The sequence below is a fragment of the Caretta caretta genome, chromosome 11 (assembly GCF_965140235.1).
Source record: "Caretta caretta isolate rCarCar2 chromosome 11, rCarCar1.hap1, whole genome shotgun sequence".
Taxonomy (NCBI): domain Eukaryota; kingdom Metazoa; phylum Chordata; order Testudines; family Cheloniidae; genus Caretta; species Caretta caretta.
The window spans coordinates 62507494-62530435 of record NC_134216.1 but is presented as its reverse complement, the minus strand read 5'-3'; the positions used below and the strand labels follow the sequence as shown (position 1 = coordinate 62530435).

Here is a 22942-nt window from a genome sequence, read left to right as displayed (position 1 = left end):
AATGACCCTCACTCTCACAGATCTTGGGAGATAGACCAGTCCTCACTTACAGACAGCCCCCCAACCTGAAGCAAATACTCTCCAGCAACCACACACCACACAACAAAAACACTAACCCAGGAACCTATCCTTGCAACAAAGCCCAATGCCAACTCTGTCCACATATTTATTCAAGTGACACCATCATAGGACCTAATCACATTAGCCACTCCATCAGGGGCTTGTTCACCTGCACATCTACCAATGTGATATGCCATCATGTGCCAGCAATGCCCCTCTGCCATGTACATTGGCCAAACCGGACCGTCTCTATGCAAAAGAATAAATGGACACAAATCTGACATCAGGAATCATAACATTCAAAAACCGGTAGGAGAACACTTCGACCTCTCTGGCCACTCAGTAAAAGATTTAAGGGTGGCAATTTTGCAACAGAAAAGCTTCAAAAACAGACTCCAACGAGAAACTGCTGAGCTTGAATTAATATGTAAACTAGATACCATTAACTTGGGTTTGAATAGAGACTGGGAGTGGCTGGGTCATTACACATATTGAATCTATTTCCACATGTTAAGTATCCTCACACCTTCTTGTCAACTGTCTAAATGGGCCATCTTGATTATCACTACAAACGTTTTTTTCTCCTGCTAATAGCAGCTCATCTTAATTAATTAGCCTCTTACAGTTTGTATGGCAACTTCCAGCTTCTCTGTATGTATATCTATCTTACTATATGTTCCATTCTATGCATCCGATGAAGTGGGCTGTAGCCCACGAAAGCTTTTGCTCTAATAAATTTGTTAGTCTCTAAGGTGCCACAAGTATTCCTGTTCTTTTCGCGGATACAGACTAACATGGCTGCTACTCTGAAAACTGCAGTTTTCAGATATGGCCGCAGGCATTGTAAAATGTTAGCTAAGAGTAAATGTGTAATATGGACAGGATTCAGAACTAGAAGGCTGTAATCCTGTTTTAGTGATTATATGGCTACTAAGAGGTTAACCCGTGGATCTGTGCAATGAGTGTGTCCCATCTCTGACTGAATTCTGGTCTCTTGCATGCATTTTATAGATACTGTATGTAATTAACTGTTATCAGGTTGTTATGCAGTGTGATGAAGTGTGAACTTACCATTCAATTGTTTTCCTTGTTTTCATTGTTTACAAAGTCCTTGCTATTCTCCAAAATGGCAGCCTGGGATGGTCTGCTTATTTGATTAGATTAAGAACGTTTAATGAACCTAATTCTAGTACCAGAAAGCATACTGTAGTGAAAAGTGAGAAATAGCTGTGAATCCATTTAATTCTTCAAATGCCACTTCAACACATACAATGTAATAGGGTGGGTGGGTGGGTGTGTGTGTGTGTGAGAGAGAGAAAGAGAGAGAGAAACATCAATGCAATGTTAGAGACTTTAACTGCACAAAATTCAGGAAATGCAAGATATAGTTCCCACAAGCAACTGTAACTCAGCCCTTTGTGCATATGTAGCATTTTTATTACTATACATGGCATTAACTTTAATACTTTTAGATATATATGAGCAATGTGGCCTGTTCACAGATGTGGAAACCATAATTGCTGACTTTTATGTGCTTAAAAATCTCCACATTAATGTTCTGGAAGTATTTTTTTCATTTTGTTGCATTTAATTTCCTTGTTTAAAAGAGTCAGATGCACACAAACAATTTAGTGCATGTTCCTAGGTATTAGGCTGCGTGCGGGGGATTTTCACAGGGTGGGTGTGTATGTGTGTGTGTTGGGGAATCTTCCCCTACAGAATGCAGAGCACCATGTCCACATAGTGCAATAGCCAGTGAATATGTGTAGAAGTGAATGCCCTGGTCCCAGACACATCCTCCAGTCCTTGCCCACCTTGGATAGCCTCACAGATCTATATTTCATGTATAAGATGTGCACCCCCTGAACCACTGCATAAGGGAACCTCCATGCCAAGAGGAGTGGTAGGATTTGCCCAGAAGTGAGGGAAATAGAAGAAACAGCACCTCCTTAGTGCAGCCTGTTAAGAATCTGGAAGATATTTCAGAGTGGTTTAAAGAAGGAATCTCTCAATTTGGCCAACTGCTATGTAAAGAATTAAATTCTAACACTGAAACAAATATTTTACATAATGAATCAATCAAAGAATTATCCTTGCTCCAGTGTATTTAAATCAAGGAAATCATCACTGACAATAAAGACCTATTAAAATAGCTCATTGAAAGCCACAGTTCCCCAGGCTGCTGATTCACTAATGAATAACAAAGGTCACTTCGATACAACACAGTGCAATGTATTTTTAGACCATATAGTGCAATGTATCTTTGTGCAGGATGTTCGTAAAAAGCATCAGGATGCTTCCCAGAGGGAGGTAGAGTAGAAAGAATGCTTTGCCATGGCTGAATACAACAGAGGCCGGAAGGAGAATAATGCAATGAAATGTGGAACATGGTGGCATAAAGTAATTGCGGTTTGATCCAAAGACTTCAATACATTTTGGATTAGGGCTTTATAAAGGGAAATTGTATTAAGAATAGAAGAACCAAATAAATTCATGAAATAGCTGTATCCAGGAAGTCCCCAGCAAGTACTGTAGTTAAGGTTCAAAATCAACGACCTAATGGAGAAAGTGAATCCCCTGAAGTACTAGCTTTGGATTGCTAAGAAAACCCCTTCTACACATTGAGAAGTTCTGTTACATTATTTTCTTTTAAGAAAAGAAAGACTGGAGTAAAATGATTTTCATACTTTCAAATAAATTTTCATTGTCCAGAGAGAACTCTGAATTCTGCATGGACTCATGAAGGAACAGGATATTGCACTGAATGGATCTTAACAATTACATTTTGTGGATGTTATCATCAGACCAGTGGGCTATCTATTTCAATATGTTATCTCTGACAGTGGCCAGAATCAAACCTTTCTGAGAAAGTTTCACAAAATTCCATTGTGGACAATTATGGCATAACCCACCAAATAAGGAAGCTTCTTCCCAGCCTCATCAGTTAGTTGTTGGCTTATGCCCCAAAGCATAAAGGAAATATTTTTAAAAACCCAAACAATTGTAAAAAATGAAACCACAGGTTCCAGGACACAATTCTGCAGTAAGAAGTAGCTCCAAAGCTGCAGAACAACAGAACACTTGGTGCCACGCCTCAACGGCAGAGTCTGTGCTATTGGAAGTTATCAAAACCCAGATTTTAAAGATTTTAAATGTAAGATCTTGAGATGAGCCAACAAGATAAAATTCAGATCTCGAATTGAGCATCCATCCTCGAAGTTCAAATGTCTGAGTTTTGGGAACTGGCAAAGCTCATCACAGAAGTAAGTGCCAGCTGTGATGTTTACACCCAGGTCTGTACTTTTCCAAAGTTCAGGACTGTTCTGATCTGCGGTTTTGACTCACACCCATCTATAGTACAAACATAGTAAGTGCTATTTCCAGTAGAAAAGTTTAAATGTTTGATGGTCCCTCTTTTTTTTTTTTTTTTTTTTTGAATTAAGCAAAGGATGAACACGTGGAGCATTCAACATAATATGAAACACTTGATAAACGCTTAAAAAGGATCTTCTTGCTGTTTTCTACATGGGAATGGTACAAGACAGCGTTCCTTTTCTAAGGATGCAAAATGGCTCTCTGCGTACCGAAGTAGTCGTCCTTTTAAACTTTTAACACTTCTGGTGCAAGCTGATGCAACTCAAAATGAAATGTCTAAGAAGAAAAGATCAGGGTTAAGGGTTTTTTATTGATTCTCCCCCTCCCACCTCCACTTTGGGATTAAAGTGATTTCCATTGTGACCCAACACTAGATGTAATTATAATTTCCATTTATATTTGTAGACTGTGTACAAAGAAGTGTAATAACGGACAGTCGAACATTTTCCATTGTCCATTAAAAAAGAAGAAACATTTCTGATGAAATCTCTGTAAGACCAAGGAACCACTGGAGTAATCTCTCACTAACAGAGCTTTCCTTAGATGTTCGATAACAAAAGAGAAGGGAGAGCAGCCAGCTCGTCACACAAAAGAATTACGTTAAAATGACATTAGGGTTGATACTCACTCCAATAATATCAAAGAAATTCTGCGTTAAGAGTGCTAACAAGTGGCTGCAAAAAACAGTCGTAGAATTCAGCAAATAATTTGTTTCATTAGTATTTACAATGTTAAGTGGAAAATACTGCATTCATGCAATGTTAAGGACGCACAGTTCAAATTGCAAAAAAAACTAGGAGATGCAAAAAATTAAGTTTCTGCAAGTAACATTGATTCAGCCACTTTCACCTCCTGTGTGTTTTATAGTATGGACACAGGCCCTCCTTTTTTCAGTTTTTATTTTAACATTTCCTGGGAATGTATCAGTGTTTCTTACAAAAATTAAAAAATGGGCCAAAAAAAAAAAGGCAAAAAATTAACATCACAGTTTACTGTGTTAATATTGGGGGGGGGGGGGGGGTTAGAAAAAAAAGCAACAAATAAAAAAATAAGAGTACTGAAAGTAAAAGAAGTTCAGTACTGTGGTTTATTTCATGAACAGTACATTAACAATACATACAAATATGCATGTGTACACGTGTCTTCCTCTACGTTGCCTTACTTTAACAGATAGTCTAAGTGCAAATGTGAGGCTAACTTATTATTAACATGAACACATCTACCTAATGTAATGTCTTGGATTTTCTTAACAAAATTAATATTTTCATGTATTTGAGTGTTCCAAATTTTGGGTGAAAATCAGTAAAAAGCAAATAATAGCGTTACAGAACCCAGGAATTTTTCAGTAAAAACTGAAAACGAAGGGCCTTAAGCGTGCATTTAGGCTGGGATTTTCAAAGGAGCCTAAGAGAGGTACGCACTCAGTTCCTACCAAATATCAAAGTTAAGCACATGCTTAATTACTTTGCTGGGCCTAAAAATCCTGGTTATTAGCCCTTGCTTAATTCCAATTGTAATTACATTCTACCTACTCAAAATTCCCTGTAGTTTCAACTGGATAAGCTCCACTGTTCTTCAGTTTCTGCCACAAACTGTTGGGTAGAATTAGTATGTACTGTTAAACTTTCACATTCCACTCCATAGGTGACTGCATTATAGCCACAGGTAAAGTGATCTCTGGATACAATTTTCAGAAATGCCTTAGTAATACAAGTGATGATGGAGAGGGAAGGTGCGTTAAGTAATATCTTCTATTGGACCAACTTCTGTTGATGAAAGAGACAAGCTTTCGAGCTTACACAGAGCTCTTCTTCAGGTCTTGTCTCGCTAATATCTCGGACCAACACGGCTACCACAATACCACAAAGAAGCCATGCTGAACATTTTATTCTCTTTACATGCAGTTGTAAAGCGTGTTGACTGTTTTGGGATCGTTAGGTGAAAGGCACTGTGTAAATGTCAATTTTTCTTACATTAGAACGTTCTGGTGTTACTTTTGTACAGTTTTATTTTGGTTTTGCTGTATCTGCAGTATGAATTATTACTTGCTGTTGGTTGTACAGCGTAACAGTACATTCGCTCCTGTGAGTTTTGTTTTTTTAACTGAGCCTCAGACCTGTAAAAGTGAGTGCACACACACCATTCTTTTTGTATATATTGCTTCTCTGTTTTTCAATACATGGAGTCAAAATTCATAATGAAAATGCCAAATCCATCTCAACAAAAGGGGTGAAATACTGTCATATGAACACAGTCTGCTGGTACCTTGATCCATGCAAAAAGTCATTCTCATGCATTTTTAGATGTGAAATCCCGCTGAGATTGTTTTTGCTTGCCAGATTTTGTTGCGTCCTACAGTAGATTGCACTGCAAAGTACCTTTTTTGACCTCAACAACAAAGGCTATTTTTTTTCTTTAAATGAAAAAAAGCTTCTACTATTAAATATGTGAGGACCTCCCACTTTTTCACGGGGGCTTTTTACACAGGCTTGCGACTGCTAGTTCTTCTCTCTTCCACCAGGCATGGCTGCCAATTTCCAGAGCTCAGTTTGACAGAACCTAACACACAGTTCACATTCTCTTTGTCGAATTACATCTGAAGTAGAACCAAAATGGTTGGTAATTCACTTTCTATTAAAGTGTAACACCCGCCTTTCTCACTCCCTATGGCTGTTATGTAGTGGACATGTTTCCATGTTCTGCTTTGTTTTTTCAGCTGTTGCAAGAGTATGGGATATCAATTACTTTGTGCTCAGAGGATGCTGACCAGAGGAACAGCTCCTAGCTCACGTTACTTCTCACCTCTCTATCAATTGCTGTAACATCTAAATGAATGCCTATTGGAGTCTTCTTGAAGCAGAGCTCTCTCTCCCTTTTTCCATTAAATGGCTCATCAGAGTGGATCAACCCTTTAAAAAGTAATATTTACTAAAATGGGATACTTCCTGCTCAGCTTTTAAAAACCCAAAAAGGAGCACTAAGCTAGCAAAGTGAGGCCCACATTAATATAGATTAAAATCAGCAGCAAGTATGAATTTTGTTAACACCTACTTAATCAGATACAGTTGTATTTTAAACCTTGCTCTGTGGCACATAAAGATGTTAAGTGCAACAAGATACTAACGCTGGTTAAAGACTCAGTTAAGCTTTTAATATCTTTACTGTTTCCAAAATGCAAAGTTATTTAAAATTCCAGTCTAATGGTATACGTATTATATATGCTCATATATATGCTCACATGGACACATGAATAAAGTTTTTATTGGCCTGGCCACATAACTTATTAATATTACTTGTGGTGCAGCCAGAAATGAGTTATGCAAATCCTCCCAAATTAGGGTCAATAAAACCTTTATGCCATTTTACACCATCTTGAATTTTATTTATCCCACATTTTGAAGAAAACCTACAGTAGAACATTTTGTACAGGCATCAAATGATAGAAGAATTAATCTGAATATATATATTGTTTCTTAAATATATAAACTAAAGAAACAAACAAATTTTTTCCAGGGCTAGAAATGAATGTTGCATGTTACAGGTAATCAGGGATGTCAATTTTTCTAATGGTATAATGGGACACAACAGGTGTTACTAGCCCCTAGCTGCCAGGAGATACGGGACCTTAATGTTAACCTTAACCAATACTGTTACTGCTCTGAACATTACCAATCCTGGATAGGAGCTTGGACCACAATAATTTTCCAGTCCAGGTTTTACTTGAATCATATTTGGGGAGAAGATAGATAGAATGCTATGGAAGGTTCTTTTGTTTAAAAAAACAAAACAAAACAGTTGCTATCTGAAAGGTTGGAATACTAGCAGTACTCCTGGGTTGGTGGGCAGAGAACAGATGACAAAACCAAATGTGTAAATCCTGTGTGTTACATGGCTCCAGAGTTTATCACATTGTTCTGGAATTTACCAGGTGGTTGAAGAAATGAAGGAATTTATTCCATGAGTTCCATGATTGCATTTAGGTCTGACCCAACACCTCCTGAAGTCAATGAGAATATTTCCAGTGATTTCAACTGCCATTGGTTCATGCCCACGTTGACTTGAATGTCACTTCTTGCTATTACTCAATGTGTGACAGAATCAGGTCCTTAGAAAATACCACACTTGGATACTACACTGATGGGTGCAATAAAAGACCCTTGGATGGATAAATGGAAGAAGAGAAAGATGGATGAAAAATTAAATTTAGAAAACTGTCTTGACATGTTTTTAGTAGGCCGATATCTAAACTGTTCAGAGAAATACACCCCTCACTCATGCAATGGAAGCAGTCTGGCTGCCACCTGCATGAGGTGTGTGGTAACAGCTGCACTACCAACTGCTTTTACTATTAACTTCTTTAGTGATCTCTCTCAATCCCAAATTAGGTACCTTTTAATCACTAATATTGTTAAACTCTCGCCCCACAAGGTGGCCAGGGCTTCACTGAGAACACTAGTGACCACTGACTTCAGTTTTGTTAAGAAGTCTGGCCCTTCTGCTTCTGTTTGGCTCAGTCTATCCCTCCTGGCATCCATTTTATTTTGCTTTCTTAGTGCATGGTATCATTTGTGCTTGTGGTATGTGTGCTGCATATTTGCTCATGAACCAGAACGATACTTCAGTTGCTGAGGTTTACATGGCCTGTAATTTTCGTAAGATGTCCAATTAAGATGGCCCACAAAAAAAGTACCTTTCTATTTTCTCATCATATTTTCTTCTTTCCTGTTCCATAATAGCATAGTTCCTAAGGGCGCTTTCTATGTTTGTTATGAGAGGCAGCATCTTGCTACTATGACAGCACAACTCTCTGATAACACCTTCTTTGCTGTAATTAAACCACCACATCTGTCCTGTAAAGATTGGATAAAGGGTAGGTGACGGGCTGAGGTTATAAAAACCAACAGCAGCCAGCCTTACTAGTGGACACCAATAGTACAATGGTTGAACAGCTATTCGTTTATTGGAGTCTAGCTGAATCTTGATAGACTGGGTGAGACTTTAATGGATTATGCTGTTAGAAGCTTGCTGAAGAATACTGATGGAGCAAGCTACGAAGTTGGACCTACTACGTTCTGTGTGTCCAAGGTATGTATTGATGGACTCTTTCCTTCCTCCTTTGCTGGTGGGATCTATCGGGTATTACTGCCACTTTTAATTGGCAAAGGCCTGTCTCTCAACCTCACCTCCAGGTCTATTTATCTAGAGAAAGTGAATCTCAAGAGCTTGGGCTGGAAGAGTTGTCTTTTCCTCAACTTATTTTAAGTGAACCTCAAGACAAAATAAAGTGCCATTTCCTCACTTTAAAAATCCAAGGTCTACACTTTTTCAGATTTAATTTATAATACATCTTAAGCAGCTATGTTTTCACCCTATATATAAAGATCTTCTATTTAGAAACCAGCCAGTTGAGTTTCCCGATCTGTTGGTCTCCTGGGCGATTTCAACATCAATTTTGATAATGCAGAGGATACATTTGCATTTCGTAGCACATCTCATTCCCCAGGTTTCACTCAGTATGTCACTCTGTTGATGTATTCTGTGGGACATACTCTTTGTTTTTTAATTTGAGCTCACTCTTTTTAATTTGCATTCACTTATCTTTTTTCCACAGATCCTTCATCTCAACCTAAAACGTTTTTACTGACACTTGTTTCTTTCATTAATGTTTTGTTGATGAAAATTTGTTTTGTTCTTGTACTCATTGGAGGGCTGGCTAATACTGCTTCTTTTTCTGTTAATGAGGCCACGTCTCCATAATTTCACAATGTGTAATGTAATATTAACTCAAATGCTTCTCTTTGGAGACAGCCTTTTCCTAGATCTCTAGTTTTATTTTTAAGCAGAATTTAGTACCTTTATATTTAGTGGCTTATGCCTTGACATACACTAAATTCTCTACAAGACTCATGCTTTTTGTACATGTGACACTTTAAAGAATATTTATTTATCCCAACTAATATCTACTTACAACCTAGGCCCGCTGTTTAGTTTCAAAAAATTAATTGACTTTTAAACCATTCCATATTGCATCAACTGGCTCTTCGCTGTGAGGAGTTGAGAGGCTTTATTAGAAAAACTGACAAAATCCACCTCTGTCAGCCCCCCTGTCCACTTCCAAAGTATTCTTCTGGGAGATCTGTTTTTTAGTTTTTGTTTTTTTGTAAGAAATATCCCTGCTGCTGTAGATATTTTCTTTGCTAAATTTTCTTTAGTTACTCCCATGGAAATTGCAGAGGTGGCCTGACAGCTGCACTTCGTGACTTGATGTCTTGACCCTTGACCTTCTTGACTTCTTAAAGAATGCCTTTCAGCATTAAAGACCTAATTTGGTTTAGATAGGAAGCATCTTGTTAATTTCAACTCATGTTCCACTCTATTTTTAAGGAAGCTGAAATTACTCCTAAAAACAAACCCTCTTCACTTTCAAATTCTACGATAAGATTTTTGTAACTATAATCCTGTTTGCAATCTTTAAAGCCTCCTTTTACACAAGAGTTTTGGAGAAGTCATGTTTGCTTAGCTGCAAGCCCATTTTGTGAGATATGTTTAAAATAAACACCAACCTTCCCACTTTGCTGCCTGCTTTTCTATGCCTGATTTGAAGACACTCATTATTTAAGATAATAAATACACTTGTTTATGATCTCTATGCACTTTTTGGGGATTGGAGTTTGACTCTGTGTTTCAAAATAAGACTGAAGCCATCAGTGTGATACTGGGTCACGATTTCACCATAAAATGCTGAATGTACCAATATGCAGAAATAAGAGAATCTCTACTTTTCTGCTTTGTATGGTTGGCCTGTATGGAACTATCACTGGTATGAGAAATTCCATTCAGGATTTAGACTCTGTCCTCCTCGAAGCATAATGACCTTCTTGATAGCTCTGGCTTTTAGGCAGTTTTTGTAGTAATCAGTTTTATTACTGGCAGTGGTAAGTACAGTAAGTTAGATAGTTAGACTCCACTGTGATTTTGGATTTAAGCTAATCTTTAAATGAGCACATCAGCTCAGTTCCTAAGCTAGTGCTCTATCAGGGAGGACCAATCTCTTTTTTCTCTGCATGTATTCCCTCTTGGCTGTTTTATTGCAACTTTTTTCCTGGAGGTCCTTGAGTAGTCCAATATTCCCATTAAAACTGATTCAGAACGCACCTGTCAGGACTTTAAAACCAACTAAAACCCTACACATATTTCACTTATAATGAGATCATTGCATGGGAAGATATCAGATTTTAGGATTTTGCTGTATTTTCAATAGAAGGGCCACTGTTGAGATAAAAATCATATTTAAAATTATTACTCTAGTTACTAACATTACTTTAGATTATTAAAACTGAAAATAAACAAAATGAAATGGTCCATTATAAATGCTCCTTGTTTATTTCTGATATTTGATTTTGGTTGATTGATATTGGACAATTAAGTGAGGCTATTCACTTTTGTTTTTAGTTAGTCACCGTTACATTCAATTTCCGATGTTACACACTCTTGTGCTTGGGTTTGCAACACTGAAATTAAAACACGTAAAATAAAATTTCTATTCATAAGAAGTTTTGGAATCTCCTCCTCTCCATTCACCCCTTTTACACTTTATTTTTTTTAACAAGATCTAAATTCTGGGCCTAAATTAAGTTAACAGCGGGTCAGCATTGCACCTTACGGTCCTTGTTGCAGCCTTTGTTCTGCGGATGCTGGTTTGTTTTCTTTTCCTGGCTTTTCAAGACAATGGGTGGCTAAGTTTTGTAATTACCATGAACCACTAATCATTGGGCACTTTTTTTTTACCAAAGGCAGATTGACATTTTAAAATCTAAAATTAAGTGTTATTTTTGTAAACTCACATTTAATTAGCACAGTTAAGTATCCTTTCCTTGACTTGGAAAGCTTTTTAATTCTTACAAGAAGTTCCATCATCATCAGAATCTTTTTTTCCCTTTTGTATTGTAAAACAGCTATTTGATGCAGCAGAAAAGAAAAGTAACAGAGAAGGAGGTAGGCAGAATGGAGATCAGATAAGTATCACATTAGGATGACTTCATGAGCCCACCAAATAGAATACAAGCTCCCTGATTGAGAAACAATGGTGCCAAGATGAGGACAGAAGAGAGAAGTATGCAGAATGAGAGTGGCACATTGAGCAAAACATTTCAGCACAGTCAAGAAACTTAGCAGAACAATGATTCCCCCATCAAAAAGCAATAGGAGGCAGATGGAAGAGTGACAATAAAAAAGAAAAACATTGACAGCTTGGAGAATAATATAAGAAATAAGGGAGATCTGCGGGACCAGTATAGGTTAATGTGGAGAGGGGACCAAGAAAGGGGCCAGAAGATCAAGGTTTACATGGTTTCAGTAGCTAGATTGCACACGTGGCATGGAGGAGCTGCAGCCCCACATCCTGGCCCCAACTGAGAATATTGGACTTGACCTTCTCAAACTGATTTCCCTGCGTGATTGTAGCATATACATCCCACACCTTTGCCCAGTTATACCATTATTAGATCCCAGTGCATACTACAAACTTTAACCAAGTGTTGGACAATCATGTAACCAGTCCTCTGACATTTCATAGAATATCAGGATTGGAAGGGACTCAGGAGGTCATCCAACCCCCTGCTCAAAGCAGGACCAATTGCCAATTTTTGCCCCATATACCTAAATGGCCCCCTCACAGATTGAATTCACAACCCTGGGTTTAGTGGGCCAATGCTCAAACCACTGAGCTATCCCTTCCCCCAAAAGTCAGTGATATTCTCCCACACTGTTCTTTAGTAGATGGGAGTTACCCTATTGTAGAACAGGCTATGGGATTGTCCCACCATCTTAGAATCATAGCACATCAGAGTTGGAAGGGACCTCAGGAGGTCAGCTAGTCCAACCCCCTGCTCAAAGCAGGACCAATCCCCAATTATTTGGCTCAGATCCCTAAATGGCCCCCTCAAGGATTGAACTCACAGCCCTGGGTTTAGCACGCCAATGCACAAACCACTGAGCTATAGATGTTTCTGTAATGTAGGTAGTCCTTAGGAGTGAGGTGGAGTCAGAGATGTCATTCAGATAGGCAGGAGACACAATAGGGAGAGGCGCTTGGGACTATATTTTCTATCTGGGAAAACTGATTGAAAGGATGAGGGAGTTTAATCCTCCACTGTTCATGAACTTCATTGATTTTTCAAGATTTGTCATGTGTGGAAGAAGAAGTTAAGATCTGAGGCAAGTTAACTAGTTTAGATACGTGTGTGACCACATAATCTGTGTGACAATCAACAGTTTACAGTGCAGTGACTTAAGGACAAGAATGGACATCAAAATACATTAGTACTATATCACTAAGCTAGATAAAGGATAGAGTGGTCAGTAATGGAAGAGGGAGTGGAAGAGGGAGGGATACAGATTAATTGTTGCTTATCCCAAGATGAGAAAGTTGCCTACCTCTCTACAGAATTTTGTGGGAAAAAATAAATGCAGCTAAAAAGGAGTTGTTTCAGCCTCCAGGTGAACATTTCAAATTCTATGATGACTGCAACAGGCAAGTATATTCTCCTGAACATCAGAAGTTGACAGATTAGCTTTGTACAAATGCGTAAGATATACTCAGTAACACAGCCTCCATGACGGAACAGACCTTTGATAATTCTCAAGATCTGTCTGGACTTGGATTAATAAATTATTTCATTGCTAGTAAAAGTTTGGCGAGAGTGACACATTTATAAACATACAACATGTGGGTTATTCTGTGCACTCTCCTTTGTCCCAGGTTATTGCTACTAAAGTTGCAGTGGGGCCCATGATCAGTACTGGCATTACTGGGAGTACACATCTGTTGAATGTAATATCATTGCCATCCTCTTGCATGTGCTAAAAACAATGCTGCAGTAAGCAAATGGAAATTCCAAGGCAGTGCATAATGCAGATATTAACTGAAGATACAAACAAAGGAAAACAGAAGAGCAGATAGGTTTTAAGTGCTAGGAAAGTTGTCAGAAGATAACTAGGTAGAACATCACAGGAATGATATCATAGGAGACAGTGATGTTTTTTTGGTTAGCTGTATACCAAAGGAGAGCAGTTTACAGTTTAAATGGGACATACAATACAAATCAAACAAACAATGCACTGGATGAGCCACATGGCCGTTCTAACCAAGAAGATAGCCATTTTTAATTAGCAGGTGACCTTTTTACTGAAGCAGCTTAATACTGATGCAAGTTTCAAAAAAGGAATTTTAAGGAATTATTCGCATGGAAAGAGGGTCGTTGCCTTGTACAATGGGAGTGAGAGGCAATTCCAGGAGATGAAGGCAGCCCGGAAGTGCAGATGAGATGAGAGTTGAAGGTTATGAAGGGAAAAGCGAGGTGGGGAGTTATTTGCAGTACCCAAGAGAAAAGCAATGGAGCTGTAAAATGAGAGCAGACTTGTCAGCAAAAACAGACTTCACCATCTTGAAATAATGGCAACTAGTGTGAACTTGATGAGGAAGCCAGTAGAGCTTGGTGAGGAACCTACGCTTCTTGTCTGTCTCTATGAGGGCCTTCTTTATGAGGGCAGCTGTTACGGAAATTCTTCTTTTGCCCAGAATGGTGGGAAATGGCTTTTGCCTACATGACTGTCAATGCTGCCTCACAAACTGTCCTGCAGGGAAGGCTCCAACCCCTTTGGCGATGCTGTCTTCATGCCTTTAGTGAGAAATGGAAGCAGCTCAGCCTCTTTAATTTATCCACGAGAAGGTTAAAAGATGAGGTGATCACAGTGTACAAGCACCTACCTGAGCAGAGATTTCTGACAATAGGCAGCTCTTTAATCTAACCAAAAAAGGCACAAGATCTAATGACTGGAAGCTGAAGCTAGATAAATTTGGACTAGAAACAAGGTACAATTTTTTAATCCTGAGGGTGAATAACCTGTGTAACAACTTACCTAGAGAAGTGGTGGATTCTCCATCAGTGAAGTCTTAAAATCAAGACTAAATATCTTTGTATAAGACATTCCATAGCTCAGAGGTGACCAAACTTACTGACCCTCTGAGCTGCATACGACAATCTTCAGAAGTTCCAGAGCTGGGGCACACCTGCCAGAGCTCGGGGGTTTAGCCCCACTCTTGCTGAAGCCCCAAGGCCTGGCTGGTACGCTGTGGGGCTCAAGCCCCAAGGCCCCCCTCCCCACTGGACAGAAGTCCCTACCCTACCACCCCACTGCAAGGCTGAGGTTCTGAGCTCCCCCCACCCCAAGTCTGGTGGGTGGACAATGGGGTGGCTCAGCGAGCCGCACCATAACGGTAAAGAGCCGCACATGACTCATGATCCACAGTTTGGCCACCCATGCACAGCTCAAACAGAAGTTATGAGCTTGATGCAGAAACTACTGGGTAAGGCTCTAGGGGCCTGTGTTATTAAGCAGCTCAGACTAGATGATCACAATGATCCTGTCTGCCCTTGGAATCTATGATACCCTTTTTATTTACTGACCTAGGAAGTGCGAGTTGCATAGCGGATCCTGGACATGAGTCTCCTGGCAAAGGCAATGCATTGCGCTGCCACTTCTTTAATTAATACATCAATAGATTTCCCATCTTTGGGGTACATATTATATTGAACATAAACACACTTGTGAAAGTGCCGTTCTGCTCAGCCCTCTTCTCCTTGGCCACGGAAATGATCGATACAATCTGAATTTATTTTTTAGTCTTTACGGTTATTTTTTAATGTTCTTTTTGCCTCAAATGCTTGTTCTTGAATCATATGAAGAACCTTGAGGAACTGAAACATTGACTTTTTGTGACATCAGCATTTCTTACTAGCAAGGGGGCTGAGATTAGTGGTATATATCACAGCATCACCAATCCCTGGGTCTGTTTTAGTGACTGACAGCTTAGTTACTAGTCAGAGCCTACTTCCGAATCCATTAGGAGAAAGGAATAACTCTTCATGCTTAGGACATAATATTTCTCCAATTGGGGCTGCCATGAGCAAAATTATAGCTTACGTTATGACAGACCGCAATGAAATTGAAGTGCAAAAAAAACCCAGTGAGCAATTAAACCAGCTTCAAGTGCATATTTGTCCACTGGTTTAACCAAACAAATACTTCAAATGTGAAAGAGAGAGAGGTGGGTTACTGAAGACAAACAAACAAAAATATTTTTCTAGCTCCTCATACTATAACCATGCTCCTATTTCCCAAATAGTCCCCCGCGGAGCCGAAGAATCAAGTCCTTGAAGATTTAACATTGCTTAATAATACCATTCAGCACTACTCAGCCTTAGCCCTGGGGCATCGCATAGCTGCTGAGTGCCAAGAACTGTATCTTTCTTGCAAAGCTTTATGTTCTGCCTTTACCATTTTGCTTCCATCCGGAGATGATATAGCACAGTGCAGTATGAGATGGGGACCTGCCACTAGCCTGCCATAGTAACACACCAATAACTCAGTAGATAACATTTGCGTCTCTCTAGATGTTTTCAAATAAAGCCTATAATCTGATACTAGCTTCGATAAAAACTTGACCACATAACTCAGTTGGCTACTGATTAAACTAGCCACATATTAAAGCTTCTTTTAAGGCTGTTGCCTACTTTTCTTAACAGACAGAAGTATTTCAACTTTTAATTAAAAAATAACCTTACATACAACAGATCCTGCTCCCATCAAAGTCAGCAGGGTTTTTGTCACTGAGCTCAACAGGAAGAGGATTACCTCCATATATTTTAAATTCTTTGCTTCTTTTGTTGATAAGGCAAACACACTTACAGAACCGCATTTTCTCTAATTCTGCTCTAAAATAGAGGTCATGAGCCAGTGAAGCTACATTGATTTACACCAGCTAAGAATCTGATCCATTGTGCTTTGGTTAAACTTCTCAGCACCCAGAGGGAAGGGAGATGAAAACATAAGGCCACAGGGCAAAGTGCCACGGGTGTTTTAAAACTGGGATTTGAACTTTAATGAAAGATATAGCAGGAGAGCTTGGGTATGCTACCAATGACAATCATGCCTTTTTGTAGGTAGCCTCGCACACCTTCAGAGTTGAATGGGTGCCCTGGGAACGTACGGCATATTTTTCAAAATAATGTGATGGTAACCCTAGTTCTCTCGTGTCCATTTCAGAGGGATGCCAAAGCTCTCTATTCATTCGTTCATTCCAATCTCTCATGCCCTCCAACATGGCTCCTGCTTGTTGCCAGGTAGCAGTAACAGTTTTATTGCAAGGGCATCTAATTATTCCAGCTATTGTGCTGATTTTTTTCCCCAAGAGAAATCAGCCACAGCCCAAGCCCGGATGCTTTCCTTCCTCTTGCAGAAGTGTTCTCCCCTCTTCCCTGGAACTTTTGAAGCTTTACTTGTCTGCTTGGTGAATTTAGGTAAGTCCCACATGCTGGTGACAGAGACTTACTTTTATAAAACGATGTAAGATTAGAAATGTGCTTAATTTGTTAGGAAATGGTCTCTGCAACCCCATTCCGCCACCCCTTTCTAGCCCTAAAAGCCAGCTGTTAACACACAATTACACCTTTTTTACACTGATTGGCTGATAAAAGGAAGGTGAGAAGGATTTTGATAATTTACCGTTAGATCAGACTGCCCACATTTTTTACAAATTTCCCAGAATGTTCAAGATGCCCAGTTTGATCACACTGCCCATGACAGGTTTCAAAGTAGCAGCCGTGTTAGTCTATATCCGCAAAAAGAAAAGGAGGACTTGTGGCACCTTAGAGACTAACCAATTTATTTGAGCATAAGCTTTCGTGAGCTACAGCTCACTTCATTGGATGCATTTTCCCATGACGAGCTTTGGGAAAACTCAAGACGATTGCATAATGCTAGGGACAGGCCAATCAGGCTGCAGTCAGTGATGGGCAGCTGAGCGAGAGCTCTAATAGAGAATAAGAACAGCACAGAATAAAATGCCAGCAGTGTGCAGATGACATTCAGCTATACATCACATCCAGATCAGACGGAAACAGCACCCTCCCACAGGTGTCCAATGGCTTGACTGAATTCAACACCTGGATGAGTAGCAGGTGAATAAAGCTGAGCCCTGGAAAAAAGGAGGGGATACTGGTGGGGAGAGGGAAATACATTGAAGAACATGCCACCTCGATAAGGACATCGATCTATCTTAAGGTTTTGTACTGCTGCCCATTCCTCCTCGTAGCTGAGTGCTTTCCATGTAAAATAGGTTATTAACAATCTGAAGGCAGATTTCCAGAGTTCTCGGCCTTGGTTTTCACCTGGACTCCTCTGTACTTCCGGATATTCAAACGGCCAGCTCTGCAAAATAATCCTCATTTCCATTAGTGGCTGCCAGGAAGACTGCAGCCTCTTCTGCTGGATTCAGACTTTGCCCAGTGACCCACTCATTTATGATCTCTGGCCTTGATTACTATGGTGCTTTCAGAGAAGTAAACTTACAAGAGCTCTTTGCAATTGGTTCAGAACACAGCAGCCCGTCTGTTGAACAACACATGCAGTCGAGAGCACATCACTCCAATGCTCTGCTCTCTCCATGATGGAAGCATTATGGAGGCAAACTACTGATATTGCATGAACCCTGGCAGTGTGGGTGCTAAGACCATGAGGTACTGACACCCCTACTAAAGTACAGTGTGACTCATGGTACAGCCTAATCTTCTTAGACAGGCACTGAGCAGAAGTGACCTCCTCTTTACACTGATCCCCAAAAGCCATAGAAAGTCTTGATAACTTCCTAAATTCCCCGTCCTATCCAGCTAAACCCTCAAACCCCTGTCGAGATTTAGGGTATGGAGTCCAGTTTCCACTAGCTAAAATTGAGGTTTTGAGAAGAACATGGGGAGATTAATGGGTTGAGTCAGATGGAAGTACTCAGGAAAAAACAATTGGGTGTCATTGTGAATAGCTCACAGGAATTGCCTACTAAGGATGTTGCTGCCCTCACAAAAGCAAACAAGACACAGGATGCAAAAAGAACAGGATGGAAAATAGCAGTGAAAACATTTAATGTCATATAGAAGAATGGTTTGCTCATATCTGGAACACTGTGATCAGTTCTGGTCATCCTAGCTCAAAAAAAGATAGAGCTGAAATAAGAGGGAATTCAGAGACAGGTAATTAAAGTGATTAGAGGCATAGGAAGACTACCATATTTACAGAGATTGAAAAGAATAGGATTGTTTAGTTTGGAGAGCAGATGAATAAGAGAGGACATGAAAGAGGAAGGCAAAACAATGAATGGGACAGAGAAGGTATATTGGGCATTGCTGTTCAAGTTTTTCTTGTGATTCAAGAACAAGTGGCTGATCAATAAAATGAAAGGCAGTAAGATTTAAAAAGGTGAATTTTTTTTAATACTCTACATATACTTAACCTGTGGAACTTGCTGCTAAAAGGTATAACTGAGGACAAGAACTTAGTAGGATTCAGAAAAAAGGGTTGGACATATATATGGATGAGAACAGAAAAAATTATAAAAACCATTGCTAAGAATCAAACAGCAGGCTATTAAGCAGTGTTGCTGCCACGGTGTTGGTCCCAGTATATGAGAGATAAGTGGGTGAGACTTCTATTAGAGCAGCTTCTGTTGACGAAAGAGAGACACTTTCAAGCTTCAGAGAACTTTTCTTCAGGTCCTTTGAGGCTTTGTGGAACTTGAAAGCATGTTCCTCCACCAACAGAAGTTGGTCCAATAAAAGATATTACCTCACCCACCTTATCTCGCTAATATCCCGGGACCAATGTCACTAGACCACCACTGCAAACAACCACCAACACAAATCAATAATAGGCAGTCATTGAACCACAGGTGCATTCTGTGGTTTAAACAACACAACACACATTAAAAAGTACTTACTTAAGTCCAACAATGCTGAAGTTTGTGAAACAGCTTTTTGAAAAGAGATCTAATTATTTTCAAGCATTGAGATATTCTCTATATTCTAGAGACTAACAAATTTACTTGAGCAAAAGCTTTCGTGAGCTACAGCTCACTTCATCGGATGCATTCGACGAAGTGAGCTGTAGCTCACAAAAGCTTATGCTCAAATAAATTGGTTAGTCTCTAAGGTGCCACAAGCACGCCTCTTCTTTTTGCGAATACAGACTAACACGGCTGCTACTCTGAAACCTCTATATTCTAGTTCATAGTGGTATGTCATATTACATTAAGCCTTTGCAACAACAGATTTAGAAACAAACAGTCAAATGGAAAAAATAGAAGAAAAGATGTAGCTACAATGCACGCTCATTTATTTCCCACAGATACCAGCACTGATGTGCCATGCCCTTTGGGGTCCTCAGGAAACGTGGCACCAGTTGATTGTCTCACCCTCATTTAGGAAAACTTGCTCCTCCACATCTCCACCTAAGATCCACTTTCTTGCTTAGCATGCTTGGAGGGTAAATATTCTCTATTTTAATTTTCTCCCCACTGCTCTAACCTTTCTTCATTTCTTTTTCTAGCTTGCTAATTCTCACACTCTGCTATTAGAACTCTCAGAGAACCTGGATTGTAATCTTTGAAAGGTTTCCTCTTTGTCACGCCCTGCTGATTCCAGACTAAAGTTATTCATAAAAAACCCCCAAAACCTCCAAGAATTCTCTCTCATTTCCAGTGGAGTTGAGTTACAGTATATAGTTACCATATTGGAACAGGATTGTTAGTCAAATTTTCCTTCCAGCAATGGTGGTGCTGTAGGAGCTGTCACGGCTGCAGTGCAGATGCCTCACAGCAATGCTCTGTCATTGCCAGTTATGATTTTAGCACTATAAACTTTGTCACAGTTATGCCCTGCTAAGACCCGCTATAACTCTAGCACACTAAGCTTCCTCATTGTCATGTTCTTTCCCTGTGGATCATGACTCTTGCTGACATGTTCAATGAGAACGACTTTATTTTTTTAAAAATCAACTGTCTAAATTATTAATACAGTTATAAAGATGGCACTAAATCATCAGCAGAAGGCAGCGAGACAAAACTGCAACATAATCTCTCATTTCAGAGCCAGACGGCTGTTCTAAGCAGATAGAATCAGTGCACGAGGAAGCCTCAGTGATGTACCTGGGTAAGGATGCATATTGCCTTTCCATCCCTTCAAAGCGGAGATTGTGTGAACTCCCATCTGGACCTTTTCCAGACACCTGTGGAGAGAAGAGTAATTAGAGATGAAGATCAATTATACACACCAGTTACTGACAATGAATCTCAAAATGATAATCAGAGAACAAATGATGCTGCAGGGTGCCAAAATCAACAAAAGAAAGGCAAGGGCTCAGAGAATCCACAAATCCCATACTTAATCTTATCACTACTAACAAGAAAGGGTTCCATATCAAAGGACTGTTTAGAACAGGTCCTCAGTGCGGTTCCCTTGGCAGTAGGCCAGCAGGGATACTGTAAACTTTTTAGGTTAGTCTCCCACCTGTAATTCAGCAAAATCAGGAGATAAACCTGATTAAATAAAAGCATTTTAATATTGCCGAGTAATGCACACATCATTCAAAGGAAAGAATGAGTTTACATACTAGTTCCAGATCTGTTTATCATCTGTTGTCAATTTTTCTACAGTAAAAAATGCGATATAAACAACCTTTGCTTTCATTCATAACACAAATCCAGAAGCTTTCCCTAACACTGTTGTAAAGCTGAATATCCAACAGGGAGGTCAGTGCATTTATCATGTTCTAGTGTCGTTTCAGAAGTGAAGCATTAATGTGCTCAGGGAAAACATCAGCTCGCTACTTGGTTTGTTTTCAAGATGGCAGCTGTGGTTGGCTGGATGTGAAATCCTATCAGGAAGACTCAAACTGAGGTAAGAATGCTGAACTTAGACGCTTTTAGCTTATAGGAGTTCTCTCAATTTCACTCTCTCAATGCCTGCTGATGGCCCAAGTGTTAAGAGCCTTGTTAAAATGGAGCTATTAGTCTTTTCCTCCATAAATGCAGAAGGCTCACTGACTGCACTCAGTGTTTCCTACATTAGTATGTAGTCCTATTCTGGCACTGCTAGAATCAGCAGTTTTATAAAGCAATATACTGTGAGGCCATTAAAAATCCCCTTCCCCCTTTACAGATTAATGGCAGAAGGGAAGATTTAATGCCTTTTCAAACACTTCTTAACAATTCATTAAGAAGAAAAGAATAAATCACACTCGGCTTTCTGTAAATGTCTGATTATAAAAAGAGGAAACACAAACTAAAAGTAACATGTTTTTCACATTCTACAGGTTAGAGAGCACCCTTCTGTCAATCTTGTCATTTATGCACAATACGTCAGTTTCACTAAAGAGATTTAAAACCTGTCGTGATGGAAAGTTTGTGCAGTGAGTTGTAATTAGGCTTATTCCCCTGTATATAATGTTTTCATGTACAATATCTCTTAGAGAGATCCATAACAAAAAACAAGTCCAGTGTAAACAGATGTATTATCAGATTAAGTTGCTAGGCAGAGAGAGTTTCAGGAATTATTCTAGACTAGTAGCATTATGCCAAGTCTGCCTCCTAATATTCTGGAGCTAATATTAGTAATAATCCAGTATTTTGCTAAATGAACAACCTATTCTGGAGGGGCCCGTGGCTAATGCCTCTTGATTTGAATCAAAATGGTAAGGGGACCTTAAGGGGTTGATGAGTACCAGAAAATAATCATCTCTGATTTGAAATAAACCTACTTTAATAGTGCCTCACTTAGGGAAAAAAATATCACTGTCCTAGATTTCATAAGGAGAGTAGAAGGCCAAACAGATTATTTTGTTCATTTTTCCACCAGTAAAAGTGACACACGCTTTACACAGAAAGTAAGTACAAAAATTCACAGTCACTTCAGCTGTTCTCACACTTCTAATTTGAGCGGTTTGGTAATTTTCCTTAAATAGATGGGTACTCAGGTGATAGACAATCCCAGAACTTTTTGCTATTTTTTGCGGAAAAGCAAAGAAAAGAAAACAGATTTAAGCTTTTGTTTACTGAGCACAAAAATCATGTAAAACACGGTCTACCTGCGTGATGCATGATAGAGGATACAGGATAAATGATACACACAGGTAGTTAATTGCAAATTCTAAGCCAGAATGCAAATTTCCTGGTGATTACTTTTAAGCCTACTAAGGCCTGATCTACACTACGAGTTTATGTCAGATTTAGCAGTGTTAAATCGAATTAACCCTGCACCCGTCCACACAACGGAGCCATTTTTTCCGACATAAAGGGCTCTAAAAACTGATTTCTGTACTCCTCCGCAACGAGGGGATTAGTACTGATATCAACAACGCCGTTTCAAATTAGGGTTAATGTGGACACAATTCGAAGGTATTGGCCTCCGGGAGCTATCCCACAGTGCACCACTGTGACCGCTCTGGACAGCACTCTGAACTCGGATGCACTGGCCAGGTGTACAGGAAAAGCCCCGGGAACTTTTGAATCACATTGCCTGTTTGGCCAGCCGAGCTCATCAGCACAGGTGACCATGCAGTCCCAGAATCGAAAAAGAGCTCCAACATGGACCGAACTGGAGGTACAGGATCTGACTGTTGT

General features: G+C 39.5%; 1 protein-coding gene across 2 annotated transcripts in view; it reads right to left on the bottom strand.

Annotated features, from left to right (window-relative positions):
- PARD3B (par-3 family cell polarity regulator beta) overlaps positions 1-22942 on the bottom strand; it is a 608177-nt gene that overhangs the window by 17182 nt on the left and 568053 nt on the right. For both annotated transcript variants that reach the window (XM_048869082.2, XM_048869081.2), the window contains one exon: positions 20471-20550. In XM_048869082.2, coding sequence (XP_048725039.1) covers positions 20471-20550 — 80 coding nt within the window. The remainder of the gene's footprint in view (positions 1-20470; positions 20551-22942) is intronic.